This window comes from Vombatus ursinus, unplaced genomic scaffold (assembly GCF_900497805.2).
Source record: "Vombatus ursinus unplaced genomic scaffold, bare-nosed wombat genome assembly UNPS02010461.1, whole genome shotgun sequence".
In the NCBI taxonomy this organism is placed as follows: domain Eukaryota; kingdom Metazoa; phylum Chordata; class Mammalia; order Diprotodontia; family Vombatidae; genus Vombatus; species Vombatus ursinus.
Window position 1 is genome coordinate 10,033,696 of NW_020950239.1, and position 25,630 is coordinate 10,059,325.

Sequence of the window (25,630 nt, forward strand, 5' to 3'; positions counted from 1 at the left end):
TGTGGAAGGGATAACTGTACAAGCTCAATGTGATTCAGCACTGAGATGTGGCAGCCAACAGAAGGAAATCCATGTTGATCCGCATTAAGCGGAACCCTCTCTCCTGCCAAGAAGCATGGTTAAGCAAAACAACTGCATCTACCATGTTGCACCTCTCTGCTGCGAGAGGATCCATGAGATTTAAAGCTGGGAAAGAGGATTTCTCCATCTCCATCCTTTTTGACCCTTCGGCAGCATCACTCTCTCCTTCCGGATACTCCCCCTTCTATCACTGTTTGCTCACGGTTCTCTTTCTACCTGCCTGACTTCTCAGTCTCTTTTACTGGATTATCTAGTCCGACCCTCTCATATTGATAAGGAAACTGAGACCCAGAAAATGAAGGGACTGTCTTGATATCACACAGATGATAATAAGGAACCCATCTGGAATTCAGACCCATGTCTTCTGGCAGCGCAATCCAAGGCTCTTTTCTTGACACCACGCTGATGCAGAATTGTAGAAAACTTCCCATGCCTGGCCCAGGAGCCTGCAGGGAGCCACTGAAGATTTCTGAATAGAAGAGTGAGTTGGTGACAAGACGGAGCCAGGCAAAAGGAAGATTCATCGGCAGCAGTATCAGGATTCATTGGTTTGGGAGAAGGTCAGGCTAGGGCAATAATCTGTGCAGGAGGTAATGAGGGCCTGTCCAGGGCAGGAGCAGTGGGAATAAAGAGGAGGGACTAGGTGTTAAAGATAGGAGGTAGGTAGACTAGATATGGCTGGGTGATCTATTGGATATGAGAGAGAAAAGTCAAAGATCTCAAGGTTTGAACATGGGAGTCGACTAGGATGCTTTTTAACACAAGTAGAAGGGGGCTTGGATAATTATACAAATTATAATCACACAATCCCTGAAAAACTGGAAGTTATTTGTAGACTTGTGAATGCTTATGGAAGGAATAGTTACCACTGGACTACCTGGTTAATCAATGAGCCTTTCTTGCCTACCTGCTCTGTGCCAGGCACTGTGCTAAGAGCTGTCTATATTTGCTGCCTCTACTTCTCCCAGTCCTCAGTCTTTTGTAATCTGGCTTCTCACCTCTTCAGTCAACTGAAATTACTCTCTCCAAAGTCACCAGTTATCTCTTCAGAGATAGCAGGATCAATCCTCCCCCTTCCTGACCTCTCTGAAGCCTCTGACACAGTCAACCATATACATTTTTTACATTCTCCCAGGGACTTATTAGATTCAGGCCTCTTCCTCCTCTCCCACACACATCCCTCCACAAAGGGCATCTCTTCTCAGGGAGATCCCCTGTCTCGGGGTCCTTCTGCTTGCTTGGTTCTCCTTCCCTCATCTGACAGGTCCTTCTGAGGCCCCTTTCCGGGGTTATCATTCATATCACAACCATTTCCCACCAGTGCTTGTCTGAGGCTGAGTCAAGGAGGCAGAAAGTAAAAACAAGGCAAACCTTACTAATTACAAACACTCAGCAGGACATAGACAGATGGGGCCCAGCAGGTTCCTATCCCTGGGGACAAATGGAGATCAATGAAAAAGGCCACATGAGAATAAAAAACCCATCAGGTCCATAAAGCAACAGGCCTTCCTGATACTGGTTTATATAGGATTCAGCAGTACCTTTGGCCCCTGGGTTCCAGGTCTCCATGACAAAGGGCTCCTCTGCGCCCAAGGCCAGGCCAGACTTCCCTGGGACTGGGCCCATAGTTAATGGTCAAGGACCCAGACCCTGGTTTGGGACACTAAGAATGAACACCCCAAGGAAACAATGCCTAAGTGCTCACTAAATAGAGGGAAAAGACCATGACCACGAGCACTTCCCGCCCCCCACTCACCCAGTCAGGACGATGGAAGACAGCTGGAGTTGGGGGTGGGGAGGAACCAGACAGCAGGGCTGACCAGAGGTCCTGATCGGCCAGGTCGTGGGGGGTGACCAGATGGCGTGGGTGACCAGAGTGGGGTGGGGTGGGTGACCAGATGGCTGAGATGACACGGCTGGCAAGAGTGGCCGGAGGGGGCCGGGGCTTGGTGACCGGATGGTGGGGTGACCGGCTGGCGGGAGTGGCCCGATGTGGGTGGGGTGGGTGAGGGTGATGACCGGATGGTGGGGGTGACTAGCCAAGCAGCTGCACAGCGGGCCTGACAGCAGGTCTTCCCGGGGTCTGCCCCACTCCCTCTCCCGGATTCTCACCCACACACTGGGCAGAAGATGAAGGAGGCAAAACCTCCTCCTGACCTTTAGGTCTGAACTCGAGGTGACGGTCCACACTAGGTGTCTACACTGCCTCCCCTCCCACTCTGCCTTCAGACCTCGTCATTCCTCCAAAGTTCATAACGACCCCTTAAGTGCCAAACCCCAGAGCCCCACAGAAGAGGAGGCGGTGGAGGCGGGGCACCAGGCAGGGGAGTGGGGAGCCTTGCTCGGCCCCCAGGGCTTTGGGGTCCTGTAGCTCCCCTTCAAAGAGAGGCACTCGAGAGGGTTGGGATGGGAAGGGGGCACCCAAAGGCTGCTGCGCCCCCACTCTCATGCCCCACCTGCCCGTCCCTGGGCACCGCTTGGAGCAGCCCGCATCGCCGGAGCTGGCTCAGCCTCAGTTGTCCCTGGGCAGCTCCCAGAGGGTGCCAACCTGCACTGGTGGAGGCCCTTTCCTCTCCTGGGAGTTTGTCCCGGCAATGAAATCCCAGGTCCGACCCTGTCCTCCCCCTATCATGTTACTGAAAACGGACCAAGCCATATTTCAGACACAATAAAGAGACTGCTATTTAAAGGAACATGGATGAATCTTAAAGTGAAAATTCCTTTGTAATGCAAATGATCACCCTCTAATTTATAAGTCTCATCTTTTTGGACTCTGAAAATTAGATTTTCTGACAACTGCAGAGGTATCCTCAGTGTTCTGAGTTAAAGGAGATTGTCAGTGATGCAAGGGGCTTACAAAAAGTCTGCTACCTTTACTTTCACTGAAATCCCCTTAAAAGCACTCGAGTAGAGGCCAATGACCTTTGGGCGGCGCTATGGATGGCAGGAGCTGAGGCAGAAACTTACAGCTACTTGAAGATTGTCTGTTCTGTCAATAAGTATATTCAGTTTTTCTTCTCTTTTCAGCATTTTGCCAACATTCTGTGACATTGAATTTCTGACATCAGTCACTTGACTTTTCAGATCGGAAATCATAAATTCACCTTGATTTTGATTGTACTTCATCTGTAGCAAAAAGAAGAGTGCATTAGATTTATTTTGTTCAAATGTCATCATCAAAGTACAATGTGCTCATTAAAGCGAAGGTGCAGAAAGCTTGTCTCAGGTGAGGAAGACACCCCCACGGTGCCAGGATGCCAGCAAACACTCAATCCCAAACAAGTGCAAATGTGTTGGCTTGACTTGTCCCCATCCCCAACCTCTAAAAGATATTGCCTTTAGGTGTTTCTATAACTGGGCATTAATCACAGCATATTCAATAAGTGTTTGTGTAAGTAAGACATCCTTGTCATCTTCGTGCAGGTGACATTAAGGCTGACTCTGAGGGGTATTCATCATGTTAGACCGCTGAGGAGGAAGCCCCAGGGAAGCTGGAGCTTGATCCCATTGATGGGGGTGGGAAGATGGGTTGCATTCCTCCCCCTCCTTCGATGGCCAATTCAAGATTTGTTTCCAACATGTCCTCTCTTCTGCACTCCTCCATCCCTGTACCTTTCTTTTTTGGCAAGGCAATTGGGGTTAAGTGACTTGCCCAGAGTCACACAGCTAGTGAGTGTTATGTGTCTGAGGCCAGATTTGAACTCAGGTCCTCCTGACTCCAGGGCCGGTGCTCTACCCACTGTGCCACCTAGCTGCCCCTATTCCCTGTACATTTCCATGGATGGCCTTCTCTGTTTGTGGGCACTTCAGGGTAGGAAGGAGGTAACCCAATTCTACTCAGGTGGTACCCAAGCAGGCATCTGCACAGATCGATTTCCACCTCCTTGTACCCAAGCCTGTCCCCAGGTCATGATGATGTTGGGCTCTGGGCTTCAGGCAGTGCCCAGAACATACTATCTATTCTTTCCCCTAATACATACATATATACATACATACATACATACATACATACATGCATGCATCCACACCCCTCCCCCCCCCTTTTTTTTGAGGCAGGTGGTGGAGCAGTGAATAGAGCACTGGGCCTGGAGTCAGGAAGACCTGAGTTCAAATCCTCACCTCTGGCTTCAGATACTTATTAGCTATGTGACCCTGGGCAGTCACAGAGACTGGCACATAGTAAGCACTATATAAATGCTTCTTTCTTTCCCTTCCCTTCCCTTTCCCCTGGGAAACAGAGAGTAGTATAGTATACAATACAGTATACAAGCATGTATTGATTACAATGATAATATCTTTTCCCCAAACCCACACATGTGAGAGAAACGATTATTTCTCTTATATTAAGGTCTTCTCTTTTTACTTCCTCATTCAGAAATACTCTCCTGTAGGATATTCAGCCAGTCTCTTAAAGGACACTGCTGATAGATGAGATTGCCCAAATCTTTGGGGTACATGCTTAGACCATCTTGGATGGGACCCCACTCAACTAGAAAGCCTTACAAAGAGAATCTAATCTAGGGGAAATCAGACTTGTGTGCCACTCTGGCAGACTTGGGTAGAGGTAGATCCCTTTGTCTAGACTGCCCAAGGCAGGGTGGTCTGGGAAGAGATGCATAAGAGTGACATCTTCAGTCATGTCCCCCACCCCTCATTAGAATATCCCCATCTCTCATTATAATATTCCTCCTCATTAATTGTTAACTAATCAGAGTTGATTTCTGACTGCTGGGAACACCCATTCTTCCAAGGGCATATAAGCATTGAGAGGCCTCCATGATTCTCCTTTGGTTTAGGAGAGAAAGGTAAGTGACCATGTTATTATTATCTGCTAGCCATAATCAATAAAATTACTAATTACCCAGAAACTCTCTCAAACTTTTCATACATATTTCACATTTTCCTTCTAATTTTATTTGCATTCATTTTGCTTATGCAGAAGTTTTTCAATTTTATGTAACCAAATTTAGCCATTTTATATACTATGATCTTTATTCATCTGTAATTGTGAAAATTATTTCCTCTGCTCCTCTAATTTGTTTCTGATATGACCTTTTCATATTTAGGTCATATCAATTTGGAACTTATTGTATATGGCGTGATATATTGGCCTAACTAATTTTTGCCAGATTGCCTTTTCAGTTTTCCCAGGAGATTTGTTAAAGAGCGAATCTTTACCCTAGTAGGTGGCACCTTTGGGTATAATGAACATCAGGCTACATTTTGATTTTTCTACTTCTTGATGTTTCTATTTTTAAAGTAGCTCTATAGAATTTTGACAACTTTTTTTTTTTAGTAAAGTTTGAGATTTGGCATTGCTAGGTCTCCTTCCTTCTTTTTTTTTTCATTATTTTCCTTGATATTTTTGTCCTTTTTTTCCTCCAGGTAAATTTATTATTTTTTGAGCTCTATAAAATATCCCTTCTGTAGTTTGATTGATATGGCACTTAATAATTGAATTTAGTTGAAAATGTCATTTTTATTATATTGGCTCAGTCTATCCATGAGCAATTAGTGTTTCTCTAATTATTTAGACCTGTTTTTGTTTCTGTAAAGAGTGTTTTGTAGTTCTATTTATATAGTTCCTATGTGTGCCTCAAATATCACATCTATTATGCCATTATTTTGAATGGAATTTATCTCCTCCTGCTAGTTTTTGTTGGTAATATATACAAAAGCTAACGATTTGTGTGGGTTTATTTTATATTTGGCTACTTTGCAAAGTTTTTTGCTTGGATTTCTAGTCCTCTAAGTTAACCAACATATGATTTGGAAAAAGTAACAATCAAGCCATCTACGATCAGGCCCTCCATGTCTTATCCTCTCACTCTCTTCTTAACTCTTTGCAAGCTGGCTTCTGACCTTATCATTCAATTAAAACTGCTCTCGCCACTGCCCAATCTAATGGCCTCTCCTCAATCCTCATGCTTCCTGACCTCTCTGTATCCTTTGGACCTTCCTCTTCTCCTTGATAATCTCTTGATAATGGCTTTTCATGACTCTGCTCTCTCCTTGTTCTCCTCTCTTCTTGGCTGGATCTTCACAGGTCTTTTCCACTGAACGTGGGTGTCTACAGGACTCTGTCCCGGCCCTCTTCTTTTCTCCATCCATACTCTTTCACTTAGTGATTTTATCAGCATCTGACTTCAATGATCATCTCTGTACAGATGACCCTAAGTTCTCTTTGTTCAACTTCCACCTCTCCTGACCTCAAGTCTCACATCTCAAATGCCCGGATGTCTGGTAGATACCTTAAACTCAACGTGTCCAGGACACCCCTATCTTCCCAGTCACCCAGGCTCAACACTCAGGCATCATCTTCAACCCCCCATACCCAATCTGTAGCAAATCCTGTTGTCTCTCCTTTCAGAACATCTCTTGCATAGGTCCCCTTCTCTCTTCTGATTCTGCCCCCAGTACACGTCTCCGTCCCCTCACGCTCGGACCATTGCACTGGCCTGCTTGGTGGTGTCCCTGTCTCAAGCCTCTTCCCCACTTTAATCCATCGTCAAATCAGCTGTTAAATCGATCCTCCTAAAAGACCTTACCCCCACCCCCCCATTCGATCATTTGCAGGGGCTCCCTCTGATTTCCACGATCCAATATCAAATCTTGTTTGGCTTCTGAAGGCCTTCATCACCCGGCCCCTTCCCACCTTTCCAAGTGTCTTACCTCTTTCTCGCCTCCCTGTACTCTGTTCCCCGGCGCTCTTTCTTGTTCCTCACAGACAGCACTCAAGAGCACTTTCACTGGCTGTCACTCCTGCCTGGATCTCTTTCCCTCATCTCTGTCTTCTCATTTTAATGCTGAGCTTAGCGGGGACACGCAGCCGCTTAGCCACTGCGGCTCAGAACTCCCAAGTGTGAGACACTCCCCAGCCTCAGACTCCCCGGCAGGAGGGATCCTGAGTGTGTAACACCCCCCTGGCTGGCTGGCTTCAAATTCACTCTTTGGTCTTGTTCATCCGGGCGTTTTTACGTTTTTAAACTATTCATTAATTTCACTTAGGTTATTAGTTGTGTTGGGTAGAATTGGACGAGACCATTTCTGGTACTTTCCTCGATTTTATTTTCAGTCGCGAATTCCTTTTCACGTTGGGTATTGGCAGCTTGGTTTTCCTCTCTCTTTAATCAGATTAGCCAATGGTTTCCCTATTTTATTAGTTATTAAGAAGATCGCCTTCTTTCAATGTTGTTAATGTTCCTTTTTGTCTCAGCCAAAGTCCTACTTTCTGGAAGAAGCCTTCCCTTTGAAATTACCCCAATTTATTCCATCTAGATTTTGTTTGTACCCACTTGTTTGTGTGTGGTCACCTCCATTAGACTATGAGCTGCTGGAGAGCACAGACTGTTTTGGTTTTTGGTGTTTTTTTTTGGCTTTCTTTGTATTTCTGGTGTTTCTCACAGTGCCCAGAAAATAGTAGGGGCTTAGTAAGTGCTTGTTGATTTGACTTGTCTCTTTGTGCTTATTGCCCCAATTTCTTTTACTGGTTCTATAGCTGCAGCAAGCATTCTTGGCACTATATAAAATAATAATGGTGACAATGGAGGTCCTTGCTTATTTCTGATCTTGTTGGAAAGGTCTCTAGCGCTTTCCCATCACAGATAATGCTGGGTCTTGGTTTTTACATAGATACTTGTTGTTTGTCCTTCGGTCTTGAAGAGGACCATGACATCAGGGAGGTGATGCCATGGACTTTCAGGTGAATTGGATTTAATCGAGGCAGGGCTGTGCAAAGTCACCAGCCTCACTCTCTCCTCTGGAACCATCTGGGTCCAGTGGCCAGATATAGATCAGGACAACTGGAGGTGGCCCAGGATGCAGTGGGAGACCTTGGCCTTTTTAAGCTTTTAACAGGTCTCAGTTTGACTGAGCAGTGCCCATTCAGTGATTAAGGCTAGGTAAGAAATGAGCCAGAGAATGGCCTCTTTACCTAGTCAGAAAAAACAAAAAAAAAACCAACCCAATCTGGGAGGGAAGACCCTTACGCTTTCTGGGGCATGAGGTCTTCTATCATACGATTTATTCCTTATGTTTAGTCTATACCTTGGAGTAAAAACTGCATGTAGCAAGTATACTTCTCTCTGGAGCTGAGCCATTATGCTGGGCTCTTTTAATGAGGGCCTAATGAGACACAGAAGACCCCATGAGGAGGGAGGTGTTTTTTGAGTGATACCAGACTTGAGGAGCTAGTCTGATTGGATGGATTTGAACTGCCTTCACCCCCTAGACTAAATGACAAGGAGCTGCTACCCAGATAGGGATACTGTTAGGGGCTCAAGGTCTCTAGGTTTCTGGGAACCAGAGAGAGCCTCATACTTCCTCAGAGGTCTTTGGGATGAGACGGACTTAGCAAGGCCTGGTTCTTTTAGTGAACTGGATCAGGTTATTGGCGGCAGTGCCACTTGGTGATTAAACAAACTGCTATGATAATGCCATCCTGCAAAAGGCGAAGGAAAATGAGGAGGGGTCTGCTTTTCTGCACCTGACTCTACCCCACAAGAAGGGACTAGTTTTTCTAGTGGGAATGTTGGAAACTGGGAGGAAATGAATATACTTCAGTTGTGATAGTGAAAAATGGGAAAGCCAGGCATGGCCTGAGATGTACCTGGGATATGGGGAGAACAGATTGCAACCCTTCAAAGGAAGGATAAGCAGGATCCCATGTATCCTGACTCTAGGGGAAGTCAGGCCAAAAGGGATGAATGAATTAGTGAAATTCTGAAGACCCAAAGAGAAACAATTCCTGAGAGGAGGGAAAAGGAGAGAGACTGGTATGTATTCATAGGGAACGTAATGACCAAATTACATTTTATAAAGGTTCTGATTGAATGAAACAGCATTTATTTAGCGCTTACTACATGCAGCGTGTTTCTGCTGAGCTCTGGAGATATAAATACAAGAGCAGAAACAATCCTTGCTCTTGGGCGCTCACATTTGAATCACAACGCCTTCAGGAGGTTTCAGCTGCATGTCGGATGGTAAGGAGCAGCAGCAAAGCTCGCTTCTTGAGTATCGTTGTTACGAATATAACTATCGTGGCTTTTGATGTTGAATCACTTGGCAATGCCAACGACTTTGGCATTAGCGGCGCTCTTCGTTGGCTGTGGCTGCTGAGGGTTGTTGGGGTGGGGACCACACCACCCGCAAGGAAGTTGCCAGGTCTCCTCGTCACAAGGATTGCTTCTAGGGTTGTGCTGGTAAATGTTTAACCAACAGCTCTCCCAAAAAGAAGAGAGGAGGCATGATGTATTTTTAGGCTGACTCCGCATCACTAACATCTTCCTCCGTTACTTTCTTAACTCTAGACAACAAAACAATAAATCAAACTTGGATTCGTAGTGTTGGCTGACTTCTGAGGTGTAAACACTCACACTGAAAATTTAGCCGATACTTCTCCAGAGCCAGGACGGGCTAATTCCAGCCCGGTCCTGACTGTCTCCTTGTACTAGGGTTGTGGGCGGCCAGGCTGGATGCAGGGCTGCTGCTCTGGGGGTGCAGGTGCTCCCAGGGCCTTGGAGCTGACCTGTTTGTCAGTGGCAGTTGGTTGAGGGTTGGCGATAATAGTGGGGATGGGTACAGAAGGTGGGAGCCAGGGCAGGGAACAGAGGATAAGTACAAAAGTATGGCATAATTGGTCCTATAAAAATAGTGCCCATCTTTGTGTGGTGGCAAAGAATTGGAAATTGAGGGGATGCCCATCAGTTGGGGAATGGCTGAACAAGGTGTGGTATATGAATGTAACGGGATACTATTGTGCTATAAGAAATGACGAGCAGGCGGATGTCAGAAAAACCTGGGAAGATTTACATGAATTGATGCAGAGTGAAGTGAGCAGAACCAAAAGAACATTGTACACAGTAACAGTAGCATTGTACGATTACCAACCGTGGTGGACTTCGCTCTTCTTAGTAATACAATGATCCAAGATAATTCCAAAAGACTCATGGTGGAAAATGCTATCCACATCCAGAGAAAGAACTATGGAGTCTGAATGAAGATCAAAGCATCCTATTTTCACTTTTTTTTTTGTACCTTTTCCCTTTTGTTCTGGTTTTTCTTTCACAACATGACTAATGTGGAAATATGTTTACGTGATTGCACATGCTCAACCTATCATCAGATTGCTTGCCGTCTTGGGGAGGAGGGATGAGAGGGAGGGAGGGAGAAAAAATCTGGAACTCAAAAATCTTATAAAAAATGGATGTTGAAAATTATCTTTACATGTATTTGGAAAAAATAAAATATTATTTAAAAAAAAGCACCCAGAGTGTTAAAATGAATAATGAGCTGAGGCTTGTAAGGAATGCAAAGCATCACAAAAAGGTGGTTTTGTTTTGTTTTGTTTTTTTAAAGTTCTGTTTGGTGAAAAGAGAAGAATGAAAGCCCGGGTAAGGCTGCAGCTCAGGGGGGCTGTAATGTTGGCAAATGAGGATGGAACAAAAGCAGAACTGCTCAGTTTTTCTTTTGCCTTGGCTTCATTTTTGAAGGAGACTACTATTTGGGCTGAGAAATGTAGAACACAAATCTAGAAGTAAGACTCCCTTTTGCGGAGTTAGCTCACCAGGTCCTGGCTGGGATCCACTATAGGCCCAACCTGTGAAAGGGCACAGGAGGGGTGCTGAGGCACAGGGGAGGGGCCAGGGTTGTCTCAGCAGGTGTCTCTTACAAAGGGAATCAGAGGGCAGTCCCTCCTAGAGGACACTGACCTTGTCTTTGATTCCTGGCAATATTCGTTAGAGGCCTCATTAATGAACACCAGAAAAGCATCCACACGGCTTCACTGACACCAAGCTTCGAACCTCAGCCAGGGAATTGGGGTGTTTCTGAGTCTGATTATTTGTTCTGTTCCGTTGATTGACTTTAGAAAAACCACCACACACAAGCACGCACACAGAGTGCCGAATCGTTTTGATGCTAAGTGCTCCATGAGGTAGTCTTCAGTCTGAAAGTGCCATTCCCCCTTTGTTCCAACTTTCCCCCTATTATTTCCTCGGAGATTCCAGGCTTTTTGTTCTTCCGAATGAATGTTGTTATTGTCTAATTTTGTGAAATAATCCGTTGGCAGTTGGATCCAGGGTTTGCAGAGGCCTTTTCTCGTAAATCTGGAGTTTGCCAAGAATGCGGAATACAAGGAGCTCCCGGAAGGCGGTGGCTGTCTTCTGTCTGTCTTTGAATCCCTGTGCTTAGCTCAGTGCCTGACACACACTAGGTGCTTAATGCATGCTTGCTGACTGACTCCCCAGCCCGCTTAGCTTGTGTCCATGTTCTCAGTCAACAGGCATTTAAGAACTCACTGCATGCCTGGCACAGTGTTAAGCACTGGGAATACAAATATAAACAGAAACACAGTCCCTACCCTCAAAGAGTTCACCTTCTAACGGGGGAAGGTGGCGCATAAAAGGAAGCTGAAAAGTGGTGGGGTGAAGATGGCCAGGGCGTATGGGGGATGGTAGAGAAAATCCTGAGTCCAGGCTGGAGAGGAATGGGACATGCCTAGTCTGGATGCCCTCCCTTAAGTGGCAGTTCTGGGAGAAGTCATCCACTGAGAGAGAGGCCCCTGAGGGCTGTGGGGACTTCCAGTGGGTGAATTCCAGGGCTGGTGGGAGCTTCCAGGATGAAGAAGCTTCGGGGGCACGGAATGTATCCAAGGTTCTGCCCAAAGCTCAGGAGGGTACCGGTGGGGCACTGGCTACCTGTCATCTCTCACTTTTGCCACATGACCCTCCCCATCTTTTCTTCACTAATGTACTCAGTTTGTAAATCTGTTAATTATTAATAGTAAATTATATAAATTAATTAAATAATTGAGGCAGTATTATAATTTTTACTACATTGATACAGCCTATGGATAATGAGTAGCTCTCCAATTATTTGTGCTTATATATTTCTGTAAAGAGTGTTTTGTAATTGTATACATATTTATACACAGTATATAGTCATATACAATATATGTATGTATATATGTATGTGTATATATACACATAGGTATGTGTAAATACACACAAATACATGTATATGTATGTGTGTTTGTGTGTATCTGTATATACATACACACACATATAGTCTTGAACGTGTCTCGGAAGGTTGACTCCCAGATATTCTGCAATTTGTTGGCGAGGTCCAGGGGAGACACGCATAATAACACATTGTTAGTGGAACTATAAATTGCTAGACATTAATCATTGTGGAAAATAATTTGGAGTTCTGCAGTAAGCCATTAAAATGTTTATCTTCTCTGACTCAGAGATCCCCCTCCTCAAGCCTATGTTTCAGGGAGGCCCTACACAGAAAGAAAAAAGCCACAAGTATACAAAGAATCGTCCAGAATCACAGCCTCCACTCTCTCACCACCCGCCCATTTCTCCGTCCTCTATGATCTGGCTTCCAGCCTTCCATTCCATGTAGACTGCTCTCTCCAAGGAACCCTGGGCTGCGACAGGTGAGCCTGACTTGCCTTTCCCAGAGCCACACCACCTCCCCACTTGCTGGCCTCCTTTATGTGTTGCCTTTCCCATGAGAGTGTGAGCTCCTTGCGGGCAGGGCCTATCTTGCTTGCTTGTTTTGGGTATTCCCAGTGCTCAGTAGTGCCTGGTACACAGTTACTGCTTAGTGGATTCTTTTTCATTCATTCACTTTTCATTATTTACTCTTCAAGGTTAACAAGGATCTGAATCCTAACTCCAGCAGGGGGTCATCCACAGGGCTGATCCTTTCCCCCCACATGCTGGTTATGCCGAAGATCATCACAGACAGCTGGTAGCACAACCGATAGACAGAGCACTGGGTCTGGAGCCAGGAAGATCTGAGGTCGAATCCAACCTCAGACACGTACTAATTGTGTGACCGTGGGCAAGTCACTTAACCTGTTTGCCTCGGTTTCCTCATCTATAAAATGGGAGCAATGGGAGCCTCTTCCTCCCAGGATTGTTGTGAGGATCAAATGAGATAATAGTTAGTATCAGTAGTGGTGAATAATGAGGAAAGCCATTTGTCAGGCAGATAGCAAACAGAAATCACAGACGGTTTACAGATTAGAATATACCATAAAATGCACAGAATTAAGGCGTTCTCCCTGGATGGGGTGGGAGGGGGTGTCTCGACTCAGCCAGAAAAGATGCCCTGATCTCACCCACAAGGAAGCTGGAAATCAGGGACACTTTGAGGCACTGGCTTCCCCTAAGTGTTTGCTATTTCCAATGCCTTTTTTTTCTCTCCTCCCATGAGTCCATCCCAGAAAGCATGGACAGTGTACGTGCCCAGTCTCAAAGCAGGAATAAAGAATGTCTCTCCTCTCCAAAGGTCTCACACCAGCTCTGCCCCTCTGGCCTCCCTTGGCTTCTTTCTGTGACACTGCTCTCTCCTGCCTTTGCCCTTACTTGTCTAGGGACACCTCAGTCTCCTTAGGTGGATCGTAATGCAATTCCTACCCTCTGAGCACAAAGACTTCCAAAACCTTTGTCCTGGGCCCCATTCTTTCAGTACATGTGCTTTCTCAAAGAGCTCATCATCTCCAATGACCCAGTGATCATTTCTATGTGCGTGACTCCCAAATCTCTATCTCTGGCCTTTCCGTGATTCTAGCGACACGGTATCAGTTACTTTCTAGAAGTCCCATAGGCTGTTCAAACAGAAATCATTACCTTCTCTTCTCAGTCTTCCCTATTTCTGTATAATTTTCCAGGGCTGTATTACAATTATGTATTACAAGTATTACCATGTCTTACTGGTGTTAGGGTCAAATAAGGCAATGTGTATAAAATACTTTCTAAGTCCTTAAAGCACCATATAAATGTCGATTATTATTATCACTACCAGAATCCTACTCCGTATGTCATGGTACACCTTCCATAGTCCTTCCCAGTCACCCAGATTCACAACCCAGAGAGTTATTTTTAACTCTCTCCTCTTCTCACCTCTCCCATCCAGTGAGCTGCCATTCTACCTTCTCACCTTTCCATGTGACCTTGAGCAGATCACTTACTCTCCTCAAATGATAGCCTCCTCTTTCTAAGCTCCTCTAGTAATACCTGCAGCTCTCACCACGTACAGTTGTACGACAACATTATGAAAGGCAGATGACACAGGGCTGGTCCAGCCTTTTGTGAAGTCTTAGCACAACAGAAATACAGGCTAGGAATATTATTAACTCCACTAAAATCCTAGCCCAATACTTCATGGCAAGGGCTTAATCTGGAGTGCTGGAAGGTCTGCTCACTGAACACTAGTGGTGTTCAGGCTTGGAGTGTGGGTCCAACAATGGATGGCATGCTGCCTGGTCCAGGACCAACTGGGCTGCTAAGTGACAGGCTCATTACTAGGTGGTGGGCAGGTGATGGATTTTTTTTTTTTTTTTTTTTTTAGTCTGTAGTTGTTCAAGAAGGCTTGGAAATATTTTAATCTGCATGGTGGAGGACCCACCCACACTGTTATCCTCAGAGATCTCTTTGGTAAATATAATGTTCTTCCTTTAGGTCTTTTGATTAGGAGCAGAACTGCCTACTATTCCAATATATCACAGCACACTCATCTTGTGACCTTTTCATAACTCCAAGGGGCACCTGGATGCGCTTTTAAAGGACCATGGTGGTAACTGCATCAAATAGTCATCGGACTCCCAGACTGCTTACCATGCATCTCCCCAGCACTTGTTGAAAATCTGCAACAATTGCATTTGAAGGAGGAAAAGATTCTTGAAACATCAAGGGATTTTCAGAACAAGTTCTGCTCACCTAGAGAAAGCAATGAAAACACTCATCTATAATTATATCTATTGAAAAATAACTGAAAAATTATAAAAAAAATTAAGGTACATTTCAGGTCCATAGCAAAAGACTAAAAATTCAAGATTTCTAACCCTTTAGAAGCCTAGCATCACTGTATTTACAAATGTCTCCAGATTACCTCCGTCCCCGTCCTGGCCATCCCAGCTTTGTAAAGTCAGGGAGCTAGACTAAATGATCTCCAGGCTCCCTTCTGGCTCTCGCAGGGTGTGTCCCCTCTGGGGATAAGAGCTCTTCACATTCGAATCTCATTTAATCATGGAATTTTCAAGTGGGAAGGAAGACTGGGCTGGTAAATGTTTAACAATGGGCTTTCTGGAAAAAATGTACACACAGCCTACTTTTCAGTTGAATCTGCATCATTAATCTCTTCCACCTCACTTTCTTACGTCTAGACAATCAACAACATGACAAACCATGCCCTGGTTGGTAGAGTTTGCTAATTTGTGAGGCATAAACACTCATGCTGAAATAGAACACTCGCTATTCTGGAGCCGGTTTGAGATGGCACCAGCCCACCCCTGGTTGGGAGGCATTCTAGAGGTCCTGGGGTCCAACAGTTTTGGTTTATCTTTTCTTTTCTTTTTTTTTCCTTTTTTGCCTTTGCATCTCCAGCGTCTGGCACGCCGTCTTGCATATATTAAGTGCTTAATAAATGCTTGTTAGTTGTGAGTAGGTAAAGGCATTACGTAAATGAACCCAACTCCTGACCAAGCCAGGAGGGCTGCGTGCTGCCTGGAGAGGGTGATTCTGGATCAGAGGCATATATGTCCCTGTGTGACTGAATGAGGGGCAGAGCTGGTGTGAGACCTTTGGAGAGGAGAGACATTCTTTATTCCTGCTTTGAGACTGAGCACATATACTGTCAATACTTTCTGGGATGGACTCATGGGAGGAGACAAAAAAAAAGGCATTGGAAATAGCAAACACTTAGGGGAAGCCAGTGCCTCAAAGTGTCCCTGATTTCCAGCTTCCTTGTGGGTGAGATCAGGGCATCTTTTCTGGCTGAGTCAAGACACGCCCCCACCCCATCCCGGGAGAACGCCTTAATTCTGTACATTTTATGGTATATTCTAAACTGTAAACCATCTGTGATTTCTGTTTGCTATCTGCCTGACAAATGGCTTTCCTCATTATTCACCACTACTGATACTAACTATTATCTCATTTGATTCTCACAACAATCCTGGGAGGAAGAGGCTCCCATTGCTCCCATTTTATAGATGAGGAAACTGAGGCAAACAGGTTAAGTGACTTGCCCATGGTCACACAATTAGTACGTGTCTGAGGTTGGATTCGACCTCAGATCTTCCTGGCTCCAGACCCAGTGCTCTGTCTATCGGTTGTGCTACCAGCTGCCTGTGATGATCTTCGGCATAACTAGCATGTGGGGGGAAAGGATCAGCCCTGTGGATGACCCCTTAAGGGACTGAAACCTGGGAACCCAGCAGCTTTTGAGCCTACAAAATTGTGTGTCTATGCCAGCAACATAGGAAGGGCAGAGTGACAGAATTCTAGTGCAGCCCCCCTGCCTCTCAGGGGAGAACAGAGAGGCTGTTCCCTGGCCCCTTCTCCCACTCCCCTCAGAGCAGGAACCATAACACTCCAGATTCATCTATCGACGTCTCCTCGTGAGCCACGCTGAGACCACCCATGTGGACACATGTCATCCATATGGGCAGCACAGGCTTTACATGTGGGGAGGAGAGCCATGTGCCGGTGGCTGCCAGCCCCCAAAAGGGCCCGGGGAAGCCTTGCATAGTCACCCCCCACAGCCTCTGCAGCCTCTGCCCGCAGACGATGGTGACTTCCTGTCTGTGGTCCGTCTGCCCAGTGAATATTTAAAACTGGATTCCCCGTGGGGATCTCAAACTCCACATGTTCAAAACTAAATTCACTATCCTCCTCCCTGCACGTGTCTATTTTTGTCAAGGGTCCCACCATCTCTCCAGTCACCTGAGCTCACACCCTCGGGGTTACTCCTGATTTCTTACCCTCCTTCACCTCATACAGCCAATCAGAGGCCAATCTTGCCCTTCCTATCTGAACGAATGAATGAATGAATGAATGAATGAATGAAAAAGCATTCAGCAGGTGCTTCCTATGTGCCAGGCTCTATGCTGCCCTGTGCTGGGGCTACAAATACAAAATGAGATTGGTCCTGCCTCCCTGGCATTTAGGTATCAGGGAACGGTGGCTGAGGCCGGGGTTTGAGCCGGGAAGTCTGGGGGATGGTGAGGAGGGCCATAAGGCAGTTGATTGAGATGTTCTTGCCAGGAATGGTGTGATCTGATTACTGTTCAGAGGGCCACCTCCGTAAGCACGACAAGGCAGGGTTGAAGGCAGGGGTTGGGGTCGCAGGCCTGAAGGGGCCGGAGAGTCTCAGGCAGCGTGGTGGTGGAGCCGAGCGGTTATGGAGAGCTCCCACCAACCAGGAGCGAGCCAGCATCTCTCAACTCTGTGCCGGCATCTCTCAACTCTGTGCCGGCTGTGGGCTGGCCTCACCTCAGCCTCCTTGCTTCCAGGCTCTCCCTGGTCAATGCACCATACCCACACAGCTGGCCAAGTGCAGGGGAGCCTGTCCTCAAACTCCAGTGGCCTCTAAGATCAATGTCAATTCCTTTGTTTGGCTTTTAAAGCCCTTTGCAAACTGGCCTGGACCTACCTACCTTGCTAATGTTATACATTGCCCCCTTTTCTGCCCTCCACGGTCCAGCCAAAGAGCTCTTCTAGCCTTCGTTCTTTATGCCTTCACCCCGGCTGTTTCCCAGACCTGGAGTTTTCTCCTTACTCTACAAGCTTTCCAGATGCCGCCTTCCTAAGACAGTCCTTACCAACCTGTGGACTTTGATCTGTTTTGTTATGCTTATTTATGTAAATGTCACAGGCTTCCCCCCCAAGAGAGCTCCCTGAGGTCAGAAAGGGTTGCATTTCTGACTTTGTATCCCCAGGGCGTACCCCATGGGGCACCTGGCACATAGCTGGAACTTAAGCATGTTTGTAGATTGATTGCTATACAGGTTCGACCAGTAAGTGGCCACGTGAATGTTGACTCTGTGTGCGTTTGATTTAGAAATTAAATCATGTAACCAAAACGTTAGCACACACAGATCAGCATGGGAAGAGGCTGCATTTAAGAGGTTTTGGTTGTTCATTCGCGTCTGACTCTCCATGACTCCATGTGGGGTTTTCTTGGCAAAGATACTAGAGTGGTTTGCCATTTCCTTCTCTAGCTCATTGGACAGATGAGGAAACTGAGGCAAACAGGGGAAAGTGACTTGGCCAAGGTCTCCCAGCTGGTAAGTGTCTTCCTGACTCCAGGCTGCACATTCTGTCCGTTGCACTTCCATTTATTAGGAGCCAGACGACCAGAAATGAGGATCAATATAAATGACTCATGGACACAACTTGTGCGTCCTGAAGGTTAGCTTGTTGATTTTTTTATAAATTCACATTTGTTGAAACCTCTGATCTGAATTGTACATTTGTCAATAAAAATGAAGCCGGAGCTTGCTCATCGCTCATGTCTTGTAAGGAAACCCCCCACAAGGTGAACCACCGAGAGGCCGGGATCGGAGTTCGTCTCTGTCTCTTTCTTTTAGGCTCCAAATAATACATAATAAAGAGTGATTTATGGTCTATAAATACTTTCCTCCCAACAAACTGCAAGACACTTTTAACTAACAACAAACAGGGAACTGCTGTTAGAATAATGAAGGTCCTAAAAATACTCATAAGGAAGTTATCCTATATCAGGCCTTGCACAACTACGGCCTGCGGGCAGCTTGTAGCCTGCCAGAAGATTTCGGGCAGCCTGTGAGAAATGTGGAGTTGCCACTGCGAACGGGCCTGTTGGTCACCTGAAAAGCAGCAACCAACCGTCATCTGTCTGTCTGCGGCCCCAGGAAGTTTAGCCTCTTAATTTCGGCCTCTACCTACTGCCAAGTTGTGTGGGTCTGTCCTATGTGATGTCCACTTGTTAATTTTAGACGTGTGTGTGTGTGTGTGTGTGTGTGTGTGTGTGTGTGTAAAGGATACATGTGATTTCATCTGTCTGGATACACCCTCTCTCAGTGGAGATCCCAATCCCCCCATGCCTCAGTGTAGCCAAAAGGAGATGTCATATTATGAATAATCTTTTGGGTACGAGTCTGAATTTGGCGGGGCTGCTTGTTGGATGACAGATACACCTCCATCCCCTGCCCGGGGACAGCTGGCGGGCACAGTGGATAGAGGGCTGGGCCTGGAGTCAGGAAGCCCTATCTCCTTGAGGTCAAATCCATCCTCAGACACCTACTAATTATGTGGCCTTGGGGAAGTCACTTAACCCAGTTTGCCTCAGTTTCTTCATCTGTAAAATGAGCTAGAGAAGGAGATGGCAAACTGCTCCAGTATCTTTGCCAAGAAAACCCTAACTTGGTAGAGAATTTGCTATAGAACTACCTGATCCACACAGACATACACAGACACACACACACACAGACACACACACACACAGACACACACACACACACACACACACACACACCCCCTCCCCAGATCTGTGATTCCACTGGTGAAGACACCTTCTGGTCATGATTCTCCCTCTACCCAACAGACATCAGTAGCTGCTTAGGATCTCCTCGACCTGCCCTGGCAGCGAGAGGTTGAATGCCCTGCCTGGCGTCAGCTGTATGCCTCAATGAGGCCTTCAACCCAGGGCTTCCTGACTTGGAGGTTGGCTCTCTACCTGCCACACTGTGCCGCCTCTCATATGGACACATACACACAATATCAACATCAATATTTGTGAAACACTTTGCAAACCTTAAAGTCCGATAGGAAGGCTAACCATTATTATCATGTCTGCCACGTAACGCATTCTTAGCCCATTTTCCAATTGAAAAGTATTCTGATTTTCCTAAAAGTTGTCATTTCTTGATTTTTTTTTCATCCACCCAGGGTAATTGAGTTAGATTCCTTTTTTCAGAAACATTCTCCCAAGAAGACAGATACAAAAGCAGAGGAAAAGGTGAAGGGTAAGATTGAGGGTAGCCTGAAATCTTTGTAGACCATTAATGCTCTGTTCTCCTTCCACTCAATGCTAGTTTTTATAGTCAATGTCCTAAAATATTTGCAATTTTGGTCTCTGAGGCTAGACTGCTAGACTTTCACATATGAATCTGAACACAGAAATCTTACAGAAATTCGGTAACTAAAATAAAGTTCTTAACTTAGCCTAAAAAAATTCCTTACCTCATCAAGAAACGCAGATGGTAAAGTAACATCCATGAGATTGTCTGTGGCGCACAAGTAAGTGATTCCGTCAGCAAGGAGAGTATGGTAGACATAGCTTTGAAAAGATACATACATTTACATCATCATTTTGCCGAAATTCACCTATCGAATACATATTTAACAAACAAAATTAAGAGAAAGGCATGTAGCTTAATCAAGCTATCTCTATCTAGGAAACTCTAGCTGTGAAATAGTTGACATTTTTCCTAGTCAACCTCAAATGGGATATGGACTTCACACGATCTATAGCACAATTTTTAGCTTGCCCCAAAGCATAGCTCAGATGTCACCTCTGATATGAGGCGTTTTTTGCTTTTCTTGAAATTATTTATTTAACTATGTATATATTCTATCTTCCCCACTTCCCCCCTTCATTTCTCTTCCCCACTCCCCCATAGATCATAAGCTTCTTGAAGTCAGGACTCTATCGTACTTCATTTCTGTAGGTCCTTCACCTAGCATGGTGTCTAATAAATCTTTATTGAAATTAAATTTAATATAGTTTGACATTTGAAAATGAACTATTTATGTTCTACCCCAAATGCTATCTCAGTATACGTTTTAAAATAGCTCTGTCAGATGCCACTCATTTGCCCTGGGGGGGGGTCCACATTTTGTTCTGGCTGTATAGGAAAATGTTCATTTGCTTGACCATCTGTTTACTTTTGGAGAGGAAAGTCCCCAGCACTTTGCACAGGGCCCTGATGTATAGTAGGTACTTGACAAGGGCTTGTGGACTGGCAGCTCACATTTTTGGCCCTTTTTTTACTGTGGGGGATGTGGGAAAACTTGAGGGAGGCACTTTTGGCACGTCCCCTATGCCTCGGTCTACCCAGCCATTCTATCTTTTAATTACATTCCAGTTTTTGATAGACTCCCCAATCTAGGGGGACAGAAGGCAGTCCAGACATCTTAGGAGTAAATCTGTCAAGTGGCGGCCTTTGTTTTAATGAGGGGCCATTAACACTGCTCAGTCTGGCCCAGGCAGGACCAGCCTTTAAATATGAAGGAGCTTTACCAAACTCGTCATATACATGGTCCAGGAGAAAACAGAAATGATAAATGTGTCCTTTCCATATACAAATTCTCAGTAGTCTTTAGCACTATGATACACAGTTATCCCTTCCATGTCGCGACTTTCCCCATCACGGTTTTGATATATTGTGGGTCGGCATAAGAAATTAAATGGGAATTTTTGGGGAGTTTTGCAGAAGCCACAAACAACACAGAAGTTTGGAAACTCCGAAATGCATAAAATATATGTACAGTATTGTATAATATCAATATATTTTATCTTCGAATACCATAAATATACACAAATTTTTTCTTCTCTGGTACAAAGAGAGGACCCAAAAATTTTACGCGGATTTCCCAGATCGCAGGCGCACCGGCCCCTAGGCCCTGGGAGGTGGAAGGGATAAATGCACACATGGTTCTCTTAATTTTTGTTGACAGTGAATAATACATGTAATCCTTCCCTCTAAAACATCTTTATTTCTAAATCTGGATATTTGCTGAGAAAAAGTTTCTAATTTTTCCAAACACCAAGGTAGTTGTTACCGTGAATAACTGGCATGATAGGAAGGAAAGAGCTGGATGGTTCAGACTGTTTTTAAAGCTTCAGTCAGTCTAATTAAAGTTGTTTTACAGTATCACGTACTATGCCCCCTCTCTATTTCTGAGCAGTACAACCATTAAGTGGGAGCCGCTAAAAGTAATTGGTGCAGACCACAACCCTAGAACCCCCCCTTACCTTCCAATTCGGGCTGTGGTCTTTTTCTCAGGTTTTAGAAGCACTAGTTTTAGCACTGATGAAACTGCGTCCTAAAAATAAACTATTAATGTTCAGTCTGTTGTAGAGAAACAAACAGAAGATGTATAAATATACACTTGTTCTTCCTTAATAAATGAACTGGATCATGCTAAGTTTAGCCTGGTTTGTGAGTAATCAATGTCATGTTCATTATACATATTCATGTCCACTGGGAGAAAGAAGGCTATATATCATAGATGCCCAAGCACACAAGAAAATCTGTCTCAGCGCATCCTAGCCAAGCCTTGACAGTGGTTTCTACCACACACAGGACCGTCTAGCCATGCTGCGGCTTTTCATCAGCACCAGTCACCAGGGGGCCAATTTAAACTGGGCGCATTGTCTTCACGGAATTACCGTCAGACATCTCAGCTTCTCATTTCAGCCTCTACCTCTGTCCAGACTCAAGGGCTCAGAGGAAACCAGGCAAAAAATATCTATCTATAAAGATTCACTGCTTTCTTCTAGAAAGAGGAAAGGATGCCAAGTGCCCTCCCTATTTCTCGTTTCAAATAAAAACAGCAATCGTATTTTCACTAGCTAGTGGTCCCAAACCTTTTTCTCTCTCCAGGTGCCCCGAGGAATCCTGCACACTGAATTCTGAGTCAGGGGGCAGGGCTCGTGGGCATTTGCCTTTCAGAAAGAGCCTCCACTTTTGCCCGGTGTCTTCTCATGATATCTGGCCACCGGACCCAGATGGCTCCGGACGAGAGAGTGAGGCTGGTGACTTTGCACAGCCTACCTCGCTTAAATCCAATTCGCTTGCATGTCACGGCATCACCTGCCTGATGTCATGGTCCTCATCGAGAACGAAGGACAAGCAACTTCTGCCGTGGCCCCACCACCACTTAGGTAGTTTAGCCATTGATACTGATTAATCATGCCCTTCCTCCACCTCCCAAAGCTTGGGGGAGGCGACAGTTCAACACTCCATAAAGTAACACTGGAGAATTCTGGGTCATTGTTAGAAAAACGGGAAGAGGGGGCGAGCGAGAAGCGGCAATGCCTCCTTACAAAGGGAATCACCAGCATCACAGACCCAAAGGTGGACAGGACCTCGGAGGACACGCGGTCTAACTTTCTCATTTCACAGATAAGGAAACTTGGGCCTAGGGAGGTTGTAAAGTCACCAAGCAGTGCCAAGAGGGCGGGATTTAAAGCGGGGTCAGACCTGCTGCTTTGTATGATAATAGCTAATATTTATGTAGGGTTTATTAGGTACTAGCGTGTGCTAAGCTCTCATAGTAGCTAACACTTCCAAATGGTTTACAACATAGCAGCACAGTGCTAAGCGCTTTACAAGCATCTCATCACATCCTCACAATAACCCTGGGAGGTAAGTGCTATGATGTCCCCTGTTTTACAGATAAAGAAACTGAGGCAAACAGAGGTGAAATGACTTGCCCAGGGTCACACAGCTAGCGGATGTTTCCTAGTGGATCTGCATGGACTTACATGTCCTGATTCCTTTTATACTGGTTTTATACTGGTTGGTAAATCTTTGTCCCCATTATACTGTCACTTAAGGTTTATAGGGCCAAAGAAGAATCCCCACCCCCCAGATTTATTTTGGACCAAACCTGTGGTTTACCTGCAAGGGGGGCTTCTTTATCAAATCATCTTGTTACCTGCTCTGGACTATATTGTAGTCTTTTTTTTAAGTAAAATTTTATACACATATATTTTCCAATTATATTAACATTTACTTAAAAATAATTACGTTTCAAATTCTCTCCCCCTCTCCCTCCCTCCCCCCACCAGAAGGCTAGCCATCTGACATAGATTATACATGTGCAGGCATATGCTGCAGCCTTAGGAAGCTCCTGGACCCCTTGCCAGGGTTCCAGCCTGTGGCAGGTCAGAGGCAGGACCTGTCCCCGGGTCAGCTCCTTCCTAGACTTCCTCTCCCACACTAGAAACAGGGAGGAGGCTTGTGCTTCCATCTCTTCATTCCTCCCTCCTTCTTGGGGAACAAACTCCCCCTAACCATGGCAGGCCCCACTTTCTCTGAAATTTATCATCTCATGGAACTGCCCAGGGCCCTGGGGGCTGGAGTCACTTGGCCAGGACGGCTCAGAAGTGAGATTTGAACCCGAGTCTTTTCTTCTTGATTGCAGCTAACACTCCACGCACCAGATGCTCAATGTAGAGTGCTTCGCCCAGTGTCATGCACACAGTAGGGGCTTAATAAATGCTTGTTTCCTTCCTCCCTCCTTAATCAGTGGCCCAGAGGTTTAAAACTGCACCAAGACTTTTGGGACATGATAGCCTAAGGTAAGGGCAGGAGTTGGGCGGATCCCATAGGTATGCACGTGGTGAATGAAAATATACAATAAAATGTTTATTAACTATTATTTATTATTTAATAAATATTATATTTATTATTTATTAACTATATAGCTATATAACTATTCACCTTATTATCTATACAATAAAGTGTACATTTAATTAATTTAATTAAAATGTAAATTAAATTAAGGTAGGGTCTTAATTTTCTTTAAGTCAGGAGCTGTCAAAGGCCTGGGAGTGGGTTAAGGGGGATTCACTCTCCTTTCAATCAGTAATTTATCGTGGTGGGTCCCTTGCCACCTCCTCTTTCCCTCGGGGCTCTGAGCCTAAAAACAAAGCCCTTCCCTGAAGCGGGACAGCCGCGAGGACAACCCGGGGAAGAAGAGACTGCGGTCTCAGAGGACCCCTGGAGGCAACATGTCGCAGGGCCGCAGAGTTCACCTAGCAACGAGCGAGCGGGGAGGGGTGGCTACCTGATAGGAGCCTCCGGTCAGGGCCAGCTCGGCCAGGATCACCTGGCCATTAGCAATGCAGCTGTACGTGATGGTCATAGCAGCTCCGAGCGCCTCGGCCTCGCCAACGGCCCTCAACGGCTGGGGCGCCTCCGGCGCAGGCGCACTGCTGCCCAGGGGGGGCCATGGGGGGGGCCGCGGGTGACTGACGGGCCAGTGAGGCCAGGAAGGGGGCGGGCCAAGGCGCGAGGGGCGGGGCTATGCGAGGCACAGGACACGCCGCGGGGCTGGGCTTCACTAAGAGGGCGGGGCTTTTCCGTGAGGGGCGGGGCTGCATGGTGTGGGAGGCATAAAATTGTAGCTGGAAATAAAAAAAAATCATTAGGTTAGTTTTTGTGCTGCGCTCATTCAGTGCCTGGCACCTAAACGTCTCGTCTCTAAAATGAAGAAAACAATCAAATAATATGTGTAAAGTGCTTTGCAAACCTCAAAGCGCTATGTAAATGCCAGCTGTCATTATTATTAGCTTACTAAATATTCTGCCTTATCTATCTTTATCTACTTCAATCTGCCTCTGTCTGCTCTCTCTGTCTCTCTCTCCTCTCCTCCCCCTCTCTCTTCTCTCTCTCGTTTCTCTCTCTCCTCTCCTCTCTTTTCTTTTCTTCTCTCTCTCTCTTTCTCTCTCTCCTCTCTCGTTTCTCTCTCTCTCCTCTCTTCTCTTCTCTTCTCTTCTCTTTCCCTCTCCCTCTCTCTCTCCTCTCTGTCCCCCTCTCCCCCTTTGTCTCTCTCTCTCTCCCTTTGTCTCTCTCTCTCCCCCCTCCCTCCCTTTCCCTCTCCCTCTCTCTCTCCTCTCTTCTCTCTCCCTCCTCTCTTCTCTCTCCTCTCTCATTTCTCTCTCTCCTCTCCTCTCCTCTCCTCTCCTCTCCTCTCCTCTC

The 25,630-nt window shown here is 45.8% G+C and overlaps 1 protein-coding gene across 4 annotated transcripts in view; it reads right to left on the reverse strand.

The window, feature by feature from the left end:
- The window catches only part of LOC114037630 (vesicle-associated membrane protein 7B-like), a 48,312-nt gene extending 23,490 nt beyond the window's left edge, over positions 1 to 24,822 (reverse strand). The window contains exons 1-5 of one of the 4 annotated variants that reach the window (XM_027854583.1): positions 24,717 to 24,822; positions 21,895 to 21,965; positions 20,100 to 20,196; positions 14,712 to 14,813; positions 3,049 to 3,207 (exon numbers count right to left, since the gene is read on the reverse strand). In XM_027854583.1, coding sequence (XP_027710384.1) covers positions 3,049 to 3,207; positions 14,712 to 14,813; positions 20,100 to 20,196; positions 21,895 to 21,965; positions 24,717 to 24,794 — 507 coding nt within the window. In that variant the 5' untranslated portion in view covers positions 24,795 to 24,822. Of the gene's footprint in view, positions 1 to 2,764; positions 3,208 to 9,323; positions 9,386 to 14,711; positions 14,814 to 20,099; positions 20,197 to 21,894; positions 21,966 to 24,716 lie in introns of those variants that run through there. The other 3 variants (XM_027854584.1, XM_027854585.1, XR_003568471.1) reach the window with 3 other exon arrangements.
- Positions 24,823 to 25,630: the final 808 nt, after the last annotated feature.